At 39.6% G+C, this 15,503-nt stretch overlaps 1 protein-coding gene across 1 annotated transcript in view; it reads left to right on the top strand.

The window, feature by feature from the left end:
• The first annotated feature begins 3,530 nt into the window (after positions 1 to 3,530).
• The window catches only part of CAPRIN2 (caprin family member 2), a 42,007-nt gene continuing 30,034 nt past the window's right edge, over positions 3,531 to 15,503 (top strand). The window contains 4 exon segments of the mRNA XM_081248544.1: positions 3,531 to 3,726; positions 4,847 to 5,112; positions 7,105 to 7,167; positions 14,622 to 14,708. Coding sequence (XP_081104670.1) covers positions 4,861 to 5,112; positions 7,105 to 7,167; positions 14,622 to 14,708 — 402 coding nt within the window. The 5' untranslated portion in view covers positions 3,531 to 3,726; positions 4,847 to 4,860.

The raw sequence follows: 15,503 nt of genomic DNA, 5'->3' as shown, positions 1-15,503 counted from the left end.
CCCAGCGCTTCCACTGCAGGGGGCACTGGTTCAATCCCTGGTTGGGGAACTAAATCCTGCATGCCACTCTGTGCAGCCAAAACATAAAAAAAAATTCCTTTGACGAAACAGTAACACTAATTGCTTATTCTTTGTGCTTCTAGCTTTGTCAGTGTAATTCTGTTTCTACCCTTTATTCTCTATGGAAGCAGCAAGGAAAAGGGTTGAAGCTGCTTGGAATGCACTTTGCACTAGTGGGCAGGAGACCTTGATTCTTTAGGTCCTCAGAAAACTCCCAAATGTCTAGAAGCTTTATTTACCTTATCTTTAAAATAAGGGGAGAGGTTTCACAGCCCTAAGGTTCTCTAGTTCTCCTCAGGATACCAGGAGAAATGCTGGGCTTCACACTGTTGGAAAAGAAGCACATGAAGATACCTCAGCAGAGGATATGCCTTTTCATAAATGAAATGAAGTCCTTAATGACACCATTAAGCAGCTATTATTGTCTTTCTCTTAGAGCTGAAGGAACTGAAGCCCAGAGAACTTAGGTAACTTGCCTAAGATCACTGTGAACTAGTAAGAATCAGATCCAGGTGTGCGTGGTTCCAAAGTCTGTGCTGTTGACCCTTTACAATGATTTCAAAGTTGGACACAAACAGTATTTTTATGCTCTTGATATTATTAACCACACACACATTCACAAGTTCTAAACTGATCATTTCTCTCCAAAGAAGTTTTATTTCAAAGGGACTTACTGGTGAAACACTGTTAATGTATTAATTCCAATACCATAAAAATAGTTTAAACAAAACCTCTGGGAATGTGGTGCTATAATTTCATGAAATAATAACCCCACAGAAATATTAACCTTAGAAACTCTAAGAATTCTGTTATAATGCTTCAAAGAATTATGGCAAAAATTTTTTTTTTTCTAACTGAAGGCTATATTGGTCAGTCCTTCACTTACATAACTATCTCTCCTCAAGTATTTGAAGAGACACCCAATGAATCTGAAAATATGTGAAAGTGCAATATTTTAAAATAACTTTACTATGTTATCTGTTCCCTGAGAATCTTTCTTAGCCTTTTCTTCCTTCCTTCCTTCTCTTCCTTCCTCCTTCCCTCCCTCCCTCTCTCTCTCTCTCTCTTTCTCCTCTCCCCACCTTTTTGTGGCAACACTCCAGAAAGCCTTGCAGAACCAAAGAGAAACAGATTTCTATCGCTTGTAACAAAATATACAAGATAATTTCTCTTATCTCCACTCATATGCTACCAGCTTCAACGTCCTTTGGTGAAGTAATCTTTCCAGCTTCAACAATATGTAGCTACATTAATTTTAAGTGACTACAGCATAACCATTCCTATAGGAACCATGCATTTGCTAGACAATGCATATTTAAAACCTTCACATTTTCAAGGTATGCAAAGTTCGGCTGTTTTTACAGAAATGAGATGATGCATTATAAGTCTTTAGTATTTTTGTTTTTCTATTTTGAGTTTGTTGTTTTTGCTATTTATTCCTGCAGCTTTTATTGAATTCCCACTCAGCTCCATGAGGGCAGGGGCTATATTTGTCTCACTTATTGTATCCCTATCACCCAACACATATCTGGTGCCCAATAAATATCTGGTTTTCCCCCCAGCTTTACTGAGATATAACTAACATAACAAACATATTTGTTGAATGAATGTATTCTTCCCCCATTGATTTGAAACAACTTTAAAAATCACATTTAAATATAGTAATTCGTTGCTAAGCTTAGAGGTGGCTATCCACAAATACTGCCTCACTGTTGGCAAGGCAAATCAAGGTGTAGAAAATAGGGAGTGGGGGAGGGGAAAATAAAGACAAGCCCTAACAAGTAAAAACTGAGGGGGCACGTGCTTTCAAAATAAACTGGATTCATTGGTTTTAAAGATCTTTTCTAGCAGGAAAGCTTTTTTCTGAATCACCTTTTTCCTTTTTTTCAGGAAACATCACTGCAACATTATCTATAAGGTACAATCTCCTACAAATGTTATGCTGTGCTTATACAGATGGTACCTTACCAGACTTGAAATTTAATTATGTTTGCTTTTGCATTCTTGATTCATCTTCTGAAATATGTTGGGAAATAAAACTGTATAGATTTACTCAGAATTATTCCATTTAGTGGAATATTTAGGATCTATGGCTAGATCTATATGACCCAAGGGATAGTTTATTATTTGTCAATTAGAAGGCAAACATTTAATGATTAATATGTCTGAAATACCATTCTGAGGTTCACTATTAGTTCAGGCTACAACAGCATAACCTGTGTTGTAACTTTGAGCCTGCTTGTTGATCCAAAAGTGTGTCCTTCACATTTTTTTTTTAACTTTGTCCACTTTTTTGCTTCCTCCCCTCACGTTAAGCAGCTTCTGCTCTATCTCTGGTTGTAAACAACGAAACAAATGGACAATGTAGTATTTGTCTGACCCTCAAGGTCACATATGGGATTCAGAGATTCAAAGCTAAAATGCAACATTAAGGTACAATAGGTTACCAGAGACTGAAAAGAACACAGATAATAACTGGCAAAATACTGTATCAATAAATGTTAAAAATCATGATAATTTTTGTGTAGGTTTCCCCAACACTTTTAAACTGGACTTTGGTTTCTTTGATTATACTTCTGATTTTTCTCTGTTATTCTCTTGCTAGTCTAAATAACTTTTATCAGAGCCCCAAGGACAGGACCTAAAACAATTCTATTTGGTATAATAGCTGGACACATGGTAGGTATTCCTGTTTTTCTTTTTTTACCCCCTCTTATTCTTTTGGTATGAGAAACACCATACCTTCCTTCAGAAACAGTGATGTATTTCCAGCCTTTTCTCTTAATTTGATGCAACCTTACCAAGATTTTTATCAGCTTTTTCTCTGAGTGACAACGAATTAATCTGTTTCAAAGCAACAAATGACACAGCCTAAATAAAATCTTGTTACTGAAGGTTGCGGAGTCACCCACTCCGTTTTTATGGCAATGCTGGTTTGGAGCATTCTGCTCTTACATGCTGTCCTTTCTGAGGAAACGGTGATTTTTCCCCATCCTACTGTGAAGGATGGAATCTGGGGGGCAAAGGCATCCCTGCGTTTCAAGAGTGCCCACCTCAACCACCAGAGGCTCAAGCTCGGTTTAACTGGCAATTCCACAAAGGGCTCGCTTCGCTTTTCGAGTGATCGAAATCACCTGTTCAAGGTCGCACATCCAATTGTTACTGGATGCAATCAGCAAGGTCGGGTAGGGCTGCCAGGTCTGCGACCCCCCAGCTCCCGGAGGCAACTCAGCAGGCCCACCTGGTGACCCGCAGTCTGCGCAATCGCTGGGAGAACGCGCCCTCTCGCGACCGACTTCGCGCCGCAGCTGGGCCTGGCGCAAACGCCCCCCGGGCGGAGGCCGGCGGCTGCAGGGCCGGGGAACCGGAAGGAGGAGGCAGCGGCGACCCGAGGCTGGGAGAGCGGGTGGGGGCGGGGCGCGCCTATATAAGCCCCGTGCGGGGTTGAGGGCGGGCCTAGGTGAGAGCGGCTAAGTCGGCGGAGCGCCTGGCGCCGCAGACCCGGCCAGCGAGCCCTGGGGAGGGAGAGGGAGGAGACTGGAGGAGGAGACGCGAGTGCGGGGTGGCGCCAGTCCACCTCCGCAACTCTCCTGGCTCCCGCCGGCTTTCGAAGGCGGGCCCGTGCTGCGGCAGCGGCGGCGGCAGCGGCCTCGGCGGCCTGCGGAGGTGAAGCCTGGCTGCCGCGGCCTGGGTCGGCGGCGCGGGGACAGGTGCCGGCCCGCGTGGGTGGGCAGGGTTGGGCGGCCGCCGCCGTGAGTGCAGGGGCGGCTTTGCATCCTCGGGGCGGGGCCCTGGAGGGCAGGTGGCCCGTGCGTCTTACTGCAGGTCGGCCTCCTAGAGGCACCTACAGAAGTGGCCCCGGCCGTGTGCTTCGGCGTCCGGAGGACTGTGGGGAGGGCGGGGGTCGCTGCCTTCGGGGCGCCGAGGGCCCGTCGCGTAGAAGCGCCTCTCGCCCGGGCCCTGCAGGGGCTTGGGATCCGCGCCGGCTGCCTGGGGCCTGTTGTGCCCTTGCTTTGAGGATGCTCCTCAAGGGGAGTGGGGGGAATAGCGCCGATGCGCGGGGGTGGAGGGGGAGCCAGGGTCACGGTCGGGGCGGTGTAAGACTCGCCAGGATGAGCTCTTAAACCGGTTGGATGTGAGTGGTTACCGGTTAGTCCAAACAAAACTGAATACCTACTCGGGGCGGTCGCAGCTTCAGAGAGTACCTCGCTCCAAATGTCCAGTAGTGACGGACTTGCCTTATAGGCCCCAGAGCAATTAAAGGGAAGTTAGCATTCTTGTTCAAGAAGTTTCTCTTCACTTAGTGAATGAGAACTCTAAAAGAATTGTGTGTGTTCGGGATTTTCTTTTAAAAGTCGTTGTTAGTGATTGGGGTCGGGGCTGCTGGTGAGGGATAATGTAGACAGTTTCGAATGGCTGCCTTGTCCCCATGGGGAAGGCTTATTTTTTGTGTGTCATCACTTGACCATAGAAATTATTCAATATGTGGATTGCCCTCAGCTCTGAAGCCACTGCTTGATGAGCGGCTCTTCCTCCCTATGTGGGAAATTGAATTTCTGGAAACGTCCCCCATATTGTAGATTTTTGCCTACGTAAAGGCGCCAGTGCGTGGCACTAATTGCCTTCAAGGTAGTGAAATGGAAGTGTGGTATTTAAAGCATCATTAGGTTTTGAGCTCACTTCTGTGGAAGAGAATTTTGAGGCGTGGGTCTAGACTTTTCAGGGAATTTAAAGCCTCTAGTCGTAATTGACTTTTATACTTAGTTTTTTTTCTTCCCTCTTTCAGCCTCATCTGTTTCAATGGTGCAACTCTCTTCATCTCCTTTTGGTTACCAGTCACCTTCAGGCCATTCGGCGGAGGGAAAGGAGGGGAATATGAAGTCAGCCAAGCCCCAAGTGAACCACAGTCAGCATGGGGAAAGCCAGCGGGCCATGAGCCCCTTGCAGCCTGCTCTCAGTTCTGCTGCTTCTCCTTCCCAAGCATATGAGACATATATTGATAATGGACTCATATGCCTTAAACACAAAATCAGAAACATCGAGAAAAAGAAGGTAACTTTTTTTTTTTGCCCCAGCCCTGTATATGCACCATCTTAAATAAGGGTTAAGGAACTGGCATTTTTGCTTTCTATCGGGGCTCATAGGTATTCTTCCTAAAGATTTTTTTCCTAAAGATTTAAGTAACCTTGAGATTTAGCTGGCTAAAATGTACAAGTGGGCTAAATATTGGCTATATTAAACACTTTCTGTTTGATTTGTCAGAGTAACTGAATAAAAATATTCTTCATAGTAAAATTATTATGCATGCTACTGTTGAAATACTTGAAGAGCTGGCTACTTTACATCAGATTAACTCCTTGAGTGTAGTATTAATGTTTCTTTTCATAAATGAGTAATAGTCTGAATTTTTTAGCTTGTTTTCCTTGTGACTTTCTGCAGCAGTTGATATTGCAGTATAGCTGCTGCAGTCTTTGGAAGCTTCAATGATGGTAGAGCCAGAAAATATTTTAGCACTAATTTTTGTGTTGCTAGGTGATCGTTTAAGATTGGTAGGTGAAAGCATTGTAGAGAGCCTTGTGAAGATACTCAGGGTTATAATCAGCCTAACGTTACAGTAAATGCTGATGTAAAGATCCAAATCATTCTTCATTTCCTGAGTCATGTAGCCTGTGAAACGGTACTGCACGTAGCTTTGTTATGTCATGATTCTCTTTTGCTTGTGATAGTAAGGTGAGTTAATAACTATCTGGACCTAGGAACTCTTAAATATTTTTATGCCAAGACCTAGTTAAACCTTAGAAAAGTTGCTTTTAATAGAGGAGGGTGAAGCGATTTTTAAGAGTCTGGTTGACTCTTTTTTCCTCCCCCTTCTCCCCTCCCTCGGCCCCCCCCCCGCCCCCACTAACACACACACTAGGAAGGTAGTGAAGAAGAGCCAGTTACTAGTAGCTTCTCTGTAGCCCCAGCTCTCACCAGTTGTCTTTTGAATGCATGCAGTTGATCACAAGTGTGATAAGGTGAGTGTGCCTGGGTCAGCACAAATTCCCTGCCACTGTGGGAAATTAGTCAAAGCAGGATCTTTTGATAGAGACTCAGTAATGTCTTACCCCAGGTGGAGGAACTACATATATATGTATAATTATGCTCTTCAGTTTAACTATAGTGCCTCTTTAATTTTGAATACCAATCTGGTCAGTACTTATACATTTGTTTCAAGCTTCTGGAAGAGCATTTTAAAGCTATCAAGCCAATATGGAAGGAGCCTAAACATTGCTTTTAGAATACCATAAAGGGTATGTCATTATTATGTGGACAATAAATGCAATTTGTTTGTCATCTATTTACTTAAATATCAAATTTTATATGAAAAATAGCTTCAAGTTGAGGCTACTATAATTCTAGAAAAGAAGTCATTTTACATTTCTGTACTTCCATTAGGAAGTTTCCTATTGAACAAATGCCTACATAATTCAACAGGTAACAGTTTCAGTATGAGGTTAGAGTAGGACTTCTCAGTCTCAACACTATTGACATTTTGGGCTGGATAATTCTTGGTTGTGGGGGGCTGTCCTTTGCACTGTAGGATGTTCAGCAGCATCCCTGGCCTCTACCCACAAGACGCCAGTAGCACCTTCTTCCTCCCTCCCATCCTCCAAGTTGTGATAACCAAAAATGTCTCCAGACATTGTCGTATATCCTTGGGGGACAAAATTTGCCCCTGATTGAGCACCACTGGGTTAGGAGCATATGATTGATTAAATCCCTGTGTGTCACGTAGTCTAATTATAATTATAGAGGCCATTAAGAGAGAAGGGTTTTATTACTGCTTAACTTCTGTAATTCCAGACTAATGTTGATTGTGTGTAATATTTTTTTCCCTGACTGGAACTCACCTACAATTGCTGCTTGCCTCCTACTAAAATGTTATTGTTACAGATTGATAGCTAACTTCAAGAACTTTGTTTTCATAAGGAACAGTCTGGTATTTAGTTTGTTTCAGAATTTTATATCAGGTTGTAGTAGATACAAGTTTCTCTTTTGTAGCTCAAACTGGAAGATTACAAGGATCGCCTGAAAAATGGAGAGCAACTTAATCCAGACCAGTTGGTAAGTGGTTTATGATCCTTTGGCCAGACCTACTGATTTTCTTTTCTTAGTAAAACTCTAGATGAATTTGGGGGAGACCAAAGATTTGATAGGCTAAAAAAGAAGAGTGAGAATCCACTGGATATTTCAAAAGACTTTGTCTTCACCTATTAGATCTCATAGCTTTGACTTTACTTCTTTTGCACTAGTAGATGGTTTACGGATGGGTGTGTGTGTTGTCAAGTAAGAGGGAAAATGTAGCCTATCACTGAGAGTTAACGTATGGATTTAAATTAACCTTTCACTAGAGTGGACTAAAGGAGAAGAGCAGGGAATCATCTAGCTTCCTACTTCTCTAAACCTAACATCTCTGCTCTGAAATATAAAAGAATAGTCACTACAGCTTGCCTTGGTTTTCTCTAGTTGCTTCCCCCTAATTCCTTTGATGGTTTCTCCCTGCTTTTCTATCCTGAATTGCCATGTTCCTTCTCAGGAGGCATGTTTATCTGATAGATAGATGTTGGGCTTTTTTTTTTTTTTTTTAATCTTACTATAAATATTTACTATTCACCATATTTAAAAATATTGTTTACCTTGCCCATGGTATACCTGGTAATTGCAAATTTTATCTAATGTGGTGAAGGAGAGTTTTTGCAATATGGAAAATTTAAAAGATGCTTTATTGATGTTTGCCATTTTGACCTGATCACATCTCCTGGCTAAGATGGGGACAAAATTAATCTAAAACTTATTCAATCTAGCTTGTAGATCTGTTGTATTTTATCTTTTTTAACTAAAATTTTTGGTTGTGAATCATAGGTCCTGGTATTCAAGGGCTTTTCCCTTGCCATATTGGCTGTTCTTCACTGACCTCGAATTTTTGTGATGTAGTAAATTACAGTTTTGCTGAGGCACAGATTTGAATTGTCTGAGCTCCGAGAATGATGGGCTTAGATAGCTGGTGAAAGGACTTAGCTGGACATTTCAGCGTTTCAACATGGCTTTGTTTTTAAGTAGTCATGGTATATTCGATAACTTTTAAAGTGATGAAACTTCCCTTTGTGTAAATACCCTTGGAGGAAATGTTCTGTTACAGTAGTGTTTTTGACTTTGGGGAAACATAGGAGATGGGAGTGGGGAGGTTGGTGGTTCTCATGATAGCTCTGTAAGAAATGTCGAGGATATGCTATATTTCAGAGCTCCAGCCAGGTAAACTTTAATCTCAGCATTTCATTACTGCCTTCACAACTACATGTTGCTTCTAGAGTATTAACTTGGAATTTTTGGGTAATATCCTGACAAATGCCAAATTTATATTGCCAATAGATGAGTCCTCTGAACTCTAGATTCTTATGCCCGGTTGTCTTTGACATTTTTGACTTCATTTTGCTTCCCAGAACCTGTTCCTCCTTTAACCTTCACTATGTCAGTTAATGGCTTGATGAATTGGAAGGATGGAGTTGCCCAAAACCTTGGAGAATTTCTCGTTTTTCTTCTCATACCTCATATCTAGCCCATCAGCAAGTCTGGTCAATTCTGCCTTCAAAATAAATCCAGAACCAGACCATTTCTCATAAATTCTGCTTCTGCCTTCCTGTTCCACACCACATCACCTTTCATCTGCATTACTGTAACAGCTTCCTCACAGGTTTTTCTATTTCTGCTCTCTATCCAAGTCTATTCTTAACATAGTAGCCTCAGTAATTCTTTTCAGATACAAGTCAGTTGGTCATTTCTCTGCTCAAAAGTCCCTCCCTATTGGTTCCCATCATGGTGGCAAAATGTCCTATAAGGCCCTACGGAATATGCTCCCCACTTCCTTTTGCATCTTTATTGCATTTCCTGCACTTCTGTTTCTTGCTGGCTTCATCCCAGCAACACTGGCCTTCTTGCTGGTCCTCAAACATCCCAGCCACACTTCTACTTCGAGGCTTTTGCATGTGCTGTTCTTACTGCCTGGGATGCTTTTTTCCCAGATGTCTAAATGGCTCCATTCCCAGCCTCCTTCAGCTTTTTATTTGAAGGTCATCTTAGTAACGCATGTCCTGACAATACCATACCTCCATTCCCCCATTCCCACTCTTTTGCTCCCTTCCTTGCTTTAATTTTCTTAATAAAAGTGCTTCTCTGACCAACTGTAAAGTTTTATCTCTCCTTCCCTTACACTGTAAGTTCCATTAAAGTAGAGATTTTTGTCTGTTCACTGTTGTTTTCCTAGTACTTAGAATGGTTTATAGCATATGGTAGGCATTTAAATATTTATTACATATAGATTTACTAAATATAAAATGATTGAATGTTAGGTTTTTAGGTGTGATTAAGTACATAGTTAGTGGTACTTTTGAGAAATAACATCTCCTCATCCAAGGAATATATACTTAAGGTAGAAATTTAGAAAATGCAGATGAGTCAGAAGAAAAAAAATCTATAATCTGACCCCTCAGAACGGTCGTCAGTAGTATAGTACTTAACTTAAAAGCTCTAAGTTTAGTTTTTAAAGTTGGAAGTAATTCACATAGTTTAGAAATCAGGAAATATTAAAAAAGATAACAGTTTTTCTTTCACACTGTCCTTCCTCTGTTCATTTCTCATCTTACAAAATAATGATTCTAATAGGTTACTTTGTATTTGTCCATAGTTTCTTTAAGCCTGTATACAGTTCAGCTTAATATAGATACTTCTGGGGCCTTTATTTTTGCTTCTTTTTTTCTTAGTGTACTTTATTTTTGGGGCAGCTTTAGAAATTGATCCCACAGTAGAGAGCACTCCTGTGTACCCCTTGACCCCACTACACACGCACAGCCTTCTCAGCTGTCACCGTTCCATACCAGAGTGGTACATTGGTTACAGCTGAACCTACATTGACACGTCATCGTCAAAGTCCATAGCTTCCATTAGCGTTCAACTCATTCTGTGGGTTTTGACAAATACGTAATGGCATGTATCCATTGTTATAGTGACATACAGAATAGTTTCACCGCCCTAAACATCTGTGCTCTGCCTGTTCATCCTTTATTAATATGGTGTCAGTGTTACCATAATACTTTAAAGTTTGGTTGAAATGTTCTAAAAACTGTCAGCCTGGTTCTTTTTTGGGTGGGAGTGCTTCGAAAGTATTCTCCATTTTTTCTTTGAAAATTGACCTATTTAGATACTTAATTGTTTTTGGAGTCAACTTTGTACAACTTTTCCTTGAAAATCACTAATATTTCCTCCAGTTTTAAAAAATTATTTGCAAAGATTGGGACAAAGTAATTATTTATAAAAGCCTATTTCTGTATTACTTTGTTTATTTCTAACTTTGTGTGGTTGTATTTCCTCGTTTACTCAATTAAGTTAGTGAGTATCTTAAAAAAATTCTTTTTTAAAGCCAGCTTTTATTTTTCCTCTCCTACGCCTTTTATCTTTTTGCTTTCCTTTGGTTTATTTGCTTCATTTTCTATCTTTAAGCTGAGTGCTTAATTTGTTTCCTCCCCCCACCCCCAATAACCTATATGTATTTAAAGCTGTGACTATTACTTCAAGCACTGCTTTAGCTGATACTATAGATTTGATTTGATACTGTTTTCGGTATTGTTGGCTAGAAATTTTGTAATTCAGTTTGTATTTCTTCTTCAACCCACCAGATATTTGTAATACTGTAAATAAAGCTTTCTATGATCTGCATGATTATATGTGCCTAGCTAATGTAACCTCTTTTGGTAGTAACTCTTAAGTAACCTGTTGAGACTAAGCTATAGACTTCTAAGATTTCACTATTGCTAACATAAACTTAGATTTCTCCTTTAAAATGGTAAGAAAAGTGTCTTAATGAAGTTTTTTAGAGTCCCATTTGTAACTTTAATATCTATTTTGATTCAGGTCTGGATTTGAAATGGAGAACCGAGACTCAAGTGAGTGCTTGAGCAAAAGGCAAGGGTACTTGATGCTTTCAGCTGCTATACCTGTAGTCTAGGTCAGAGCTTTTGGGAGCTGGTACCAAGATACTGGCAGAGGGGTTTGAATAAAGTAGTTGGATTTGAGAGGGAAAATCAACATAGCTTGGCACTGTGTAGGAACAGAGAGAAGAACCAAGAGTGGTTTCCAGGTTTCTGGCTTGAACAGTTGGGTGGATGGCAAAACCATTTATTGGGCTTGGAAACACTGGGAGAGAAGAATGTTTGGGGAGGATGGGATAAAGAGCTCAATTTTGGACCATTGATTTTAATGTGCCTGTGAAACATTAAAGGGTGAGAGAACTAGTAAGTATTTATGAGAAGGTCTGGAGCATAGAGAAGTTTAGTCTACAGATCTATCACCTGTATGGCTGCTAATTGAAGCCATGAGAAAAGATGAGACTATCACGGGTGAGAGTATAGAAAGCAGAACAGAAGCGTTAAGACAGAATGCTAAAGAAATCTAACATTTCATGTTTGGATAATAATGACTAAAAATATTGATAGTGAACTTACTTTGGGTCCAGGCATCATTCTGAGTGATTTATAAACATGAAATCATTTAAATTGCACATCTCTGTGATGTAGGTCCTATTATCTTTATAAGTGATTAAAAACTGAGGTGAGAATAGTTAATGGAAAAATTGCCAGTAAATAAGAAGCTGGAGAAATGGGAAGTTAGTGTTACAGAAAAAACAAGGGATCTTAGTAGAGCAGGAGGATGCCTTTATGTTGAAGTCTTCTGAGAAGTTAACCAAAATGAGAGCTCTACAAGATCCATAGGTTTAAAGGATGGGACTGACATTGCTGACTTTAGCCAGGACAGTTCTGGTGGAATGGTGGAAACAATTCAGGTTGATAAGGGCTGATGAGGAAATGGAAACTGTAGGCATTTCTGATGTATGTCTGAGACTGGAAGGACGTGGTTGCCAGAAAGGCACTTTTTATTTTTCTTATTTAGGTTGGGGGAGACTTGAACTTGTTCAATGCTGGTTTCAGCATCAACAGAGAGGGAGAGGCTCAAGACATTAAAGAGGGAATCAGAGTAAGACCTCCGGGGCTTCCCTGGTGGCGCAGTGGTTGAGAGTCCACCTGCTGATGCAGGGGACACGGGTTCGTGCCCCTGTCTGGGAGGATCCCACATGCCGCAGAGCGGCTGGGCCCGTGAGCCATGGCCACAGAGCCTGCACGTCCGGAGCCTGTGCTCCGCAGCGGGAGAGGCCACAACAGTGAGAGGCCCGCGTACCGCAAAAAAAAAAACAAACAAAAAAACCAGAGTAAGACCTCCCATGAAGGCAGAATTGAATACGATCAGGGCACAGGTGGAAGGACATCTCCTCCACTATATAAAGAAAGAGAGAAAGAAAGGAAGGAGGGATCCACTATTTGATAATGGCAAGTCGAGGTAGTTCCCATTTGATTTTGCTTTTCTTGAGTCAAAGTTAATACCATTTGGGAGTAGATATGAAGCGGTATTCCTTTTTAGTTTTACATCCCTTTGAGGACTGTATGATATGGTTATGTTATCTGTGCATTCTTGGTTCTATATTTGGAAGGCCTCTCTACCTGTTTTATTAAGAAATATGTAGTCCAAACAAAGTATTGCATGTAAGTTACAATGCATAATAAAGCAAGTGTCAGAACCCACTACTCAACCCAAATAGTTTATTACCAACAACGCTGAAGCTCCTTTGCAGAACTCTTTCCTGTAACCTGACCTTGAACTTTTTCCCCCTCATTCCCTTCCTTTTGTTTTAAGAGGACTAATTTGTTGTCCTTAAATCTGTTAGGGTTGCTTTTTTGAAACTTATGATAAATGTTATACTGTATAATCTTCAGTTTATCATTTTTACTCATTATGTTTAGGATTTTTATATTGATGCAAGTAGCTATATTTCATTTGCTTTTCTCTACTTAGTAGTAGTCTGTAAATAGATGGATGTTTGAGTTGTTTATTTTTTGGCATTCTACTTTGATTGGGCTTATATGTGTTATTGAGATACAGGTGTAAGATTTCTTCAGGGTGTATACCTATCATTGGGTTGTAGGGTATACCCATAGTTAACTTCATAATAAAAATGTTAAACTATTTTCCAAAACTATTGTACCAATTTATGCTAAGACAAGTAGTACACAGGAGTTCCTATTGTTCTGTACCTTTATAAAGACGTAGTACTATCAGATTATTTTAAAAACAGCTTTATTGAGGTATCATAAATATAACAACCTATTGTGAATGTACAATTCAATAATTTATAGTAAATTTGTAGAGTTATGCAGCTATCACAACAATCGAGTTTTAGAACATTTCTATAACCCCTTCAAGTTCTCTTTTGTGCCCTTATTTGCTTTCTATCTCTATAAATTTGGCTTTTCTGTATATTTCGTATAAAATAAAGTCTTGCATCTGGCTTTTTTGACTTACCATTATGTTTTTGAGGTTCATCCATGTTATAGCATGTATCAGTAATTCATTTATTTTTATTGCTAACTAGAATTCCTTTGTATGGTTATAACACATTTTGCTTATCCATTTACCAGTTGCTGAATATTTGGATTGTTTTTATTTTGGGCTATAATGAATAATGTACTATATAAATTTACTTACAAGTCTTTTAAGTGGGCATATGTTTTAATTTCTTTTGGGTAGATACCCAGAAGTGGAATATTATATTATTTTAACCATGGAGGCTTTGTAACATGCCTTTGTCTGATTGGACAAGTTCCCCATCTTGTTCTGTTTCATAATGGCCCTTTGAGGTAAAGTCCCACAAAAAAAATAGATAACTAATGAGAACCTGCTTCATAGCACAGGGAATTCTACTTCACTGTACAGTAGAAACTAACACAACATTGGAAAACAACTATACCCCAATTAAAAAAAAAACAAAACAACCTACCCCTTCTCTAATTATCATCTTTGTTCATCTGTGAAATCTCAAAGAAAATTTCCCTTTTTAAATTTACAGGGAATTCCCTGGAAGTCCAGTGGTTAGGACTCTGCACTTTCACTGCTGAGGGCCTGGGTTCAATCCCTGGTTGGGGAATTATGATCCCTCAAGCCGCACGGTGTGGCCAAAAAAAAAACAACAATATTTCTGTCACAATACTTAATTTGTCTGTTATAGGTAATTATTTACAAGTTTCTCCTACCATAGTATAAATTTCTTGAGGTTGCTTTCATCTGTGTGATTCTCACTGTGCTACTTGTGTAATATATTTGTGTAGTGAGTGAATATTGACAGAGGAATCCTATTGGCTCAGTGCTCTTAAAACCCACAGGCCTCTCTGACCTTAGACTTTATAGATAGTCAGCTTTATTATTATTATTATTATGGTTCAGATTTCTAGCATAAACAATTGAATTTTTAAATTTAACTTTATGTAACTTCTCTTAAATACTTTCTCCTTACTTTTTTTGAGTATGTATAGGCTAGTTCCTAAAGTCTTAAATCTCCTTTGCTGTTATTAAGGAACCTATTTTGAGATACTTGTACTTAGAAGTTCACAGAATTGATTTTTTTTCATCCTGTTCGGTAGGAAGCAGTTGAGAAATATGAAGAAGTGCTACATAACTTAGAATTTGCCAAGGAGCTTCAGAAAACCTTTTCTGGACTGAGCCAAGATGTGAGTATGTTTTCTTTGCTTTTCCTAAAACGAATTTAACCACTGATCTTGAAGAAAATATCAGTGTCTGATAATGGTGTTTGGTTATTGTTCATCTAATTCCTGCTGATATTTTATTGGGGGAGGTGGGGTGGAGTATAGTTTCTGAAGAACTAGTGTTTTCAGATTTCTAGAGTCTCAACACAAATGTTATCTGAATATGAGGCACTGTGGAATTACGGAAATCATTGAGAAGGGGAATGAAAACTATTTTGACACATACATTTATTAAAGACATTTTAGAATATAGGCTTGAAAATTTATATTACATAGGCTTGTAAGTTTAGCGTTATTGGTAGACTCTTCTTGTGAGCGTGGTAGTTATTACCAGGAAAATTTATGGTTCATCTTAAATTTAAATAGCGTTAAGTCTGGTCCCACTGCTTGTTTCAGTTGCTCTGTGTTGGCAACTCAAACTTTTCTCTTCCACAGATTTAATCAGTAATTAATAGTGAAGTCTTAAGCATTCATTAATGAAGTATTCTTCATTGTTTTAGAATCTTAGTGTTAGATGGCCCTTTAAAGATCATGTTCTACCAATTGAGGAAATAATTTGGTGAATTCATTTCTGAGATGGGGAGCGTGCCTCATAAGATAGTCTTTTCTACTTTTTGGATATTTTCTTGTTTGGAGAATTAAAATTCTCTTCTCCATTCCTGTGGCATCAAAAAAGAACAAATAAAAAAATAAAAACCCCAAACCATCATTCTGAAGCTGAAGACAGCTGCCATCTTTTTTTTTTTTTTTTTTTTTTTT

The sequence above is a fragment of the Mesoplodon bidens genome, assembly GCF_964165515.1.
Source record: "Mesoplodon bidens genome assembly, chromosome: 11".
Taxonomy (NCBI): domain Eukaryota; kingdom Metazoa; phylum Chordata; class Mammalia; order Artiodactyla; family Ziphiidae; genus Mesoplodon; species Mesoplodon bidens.
The sequence above is the reverse complement of the archived record's forward strand: the minus strand, read 5'-3'. Positions and strand labels throughout refer to the sequence as shown.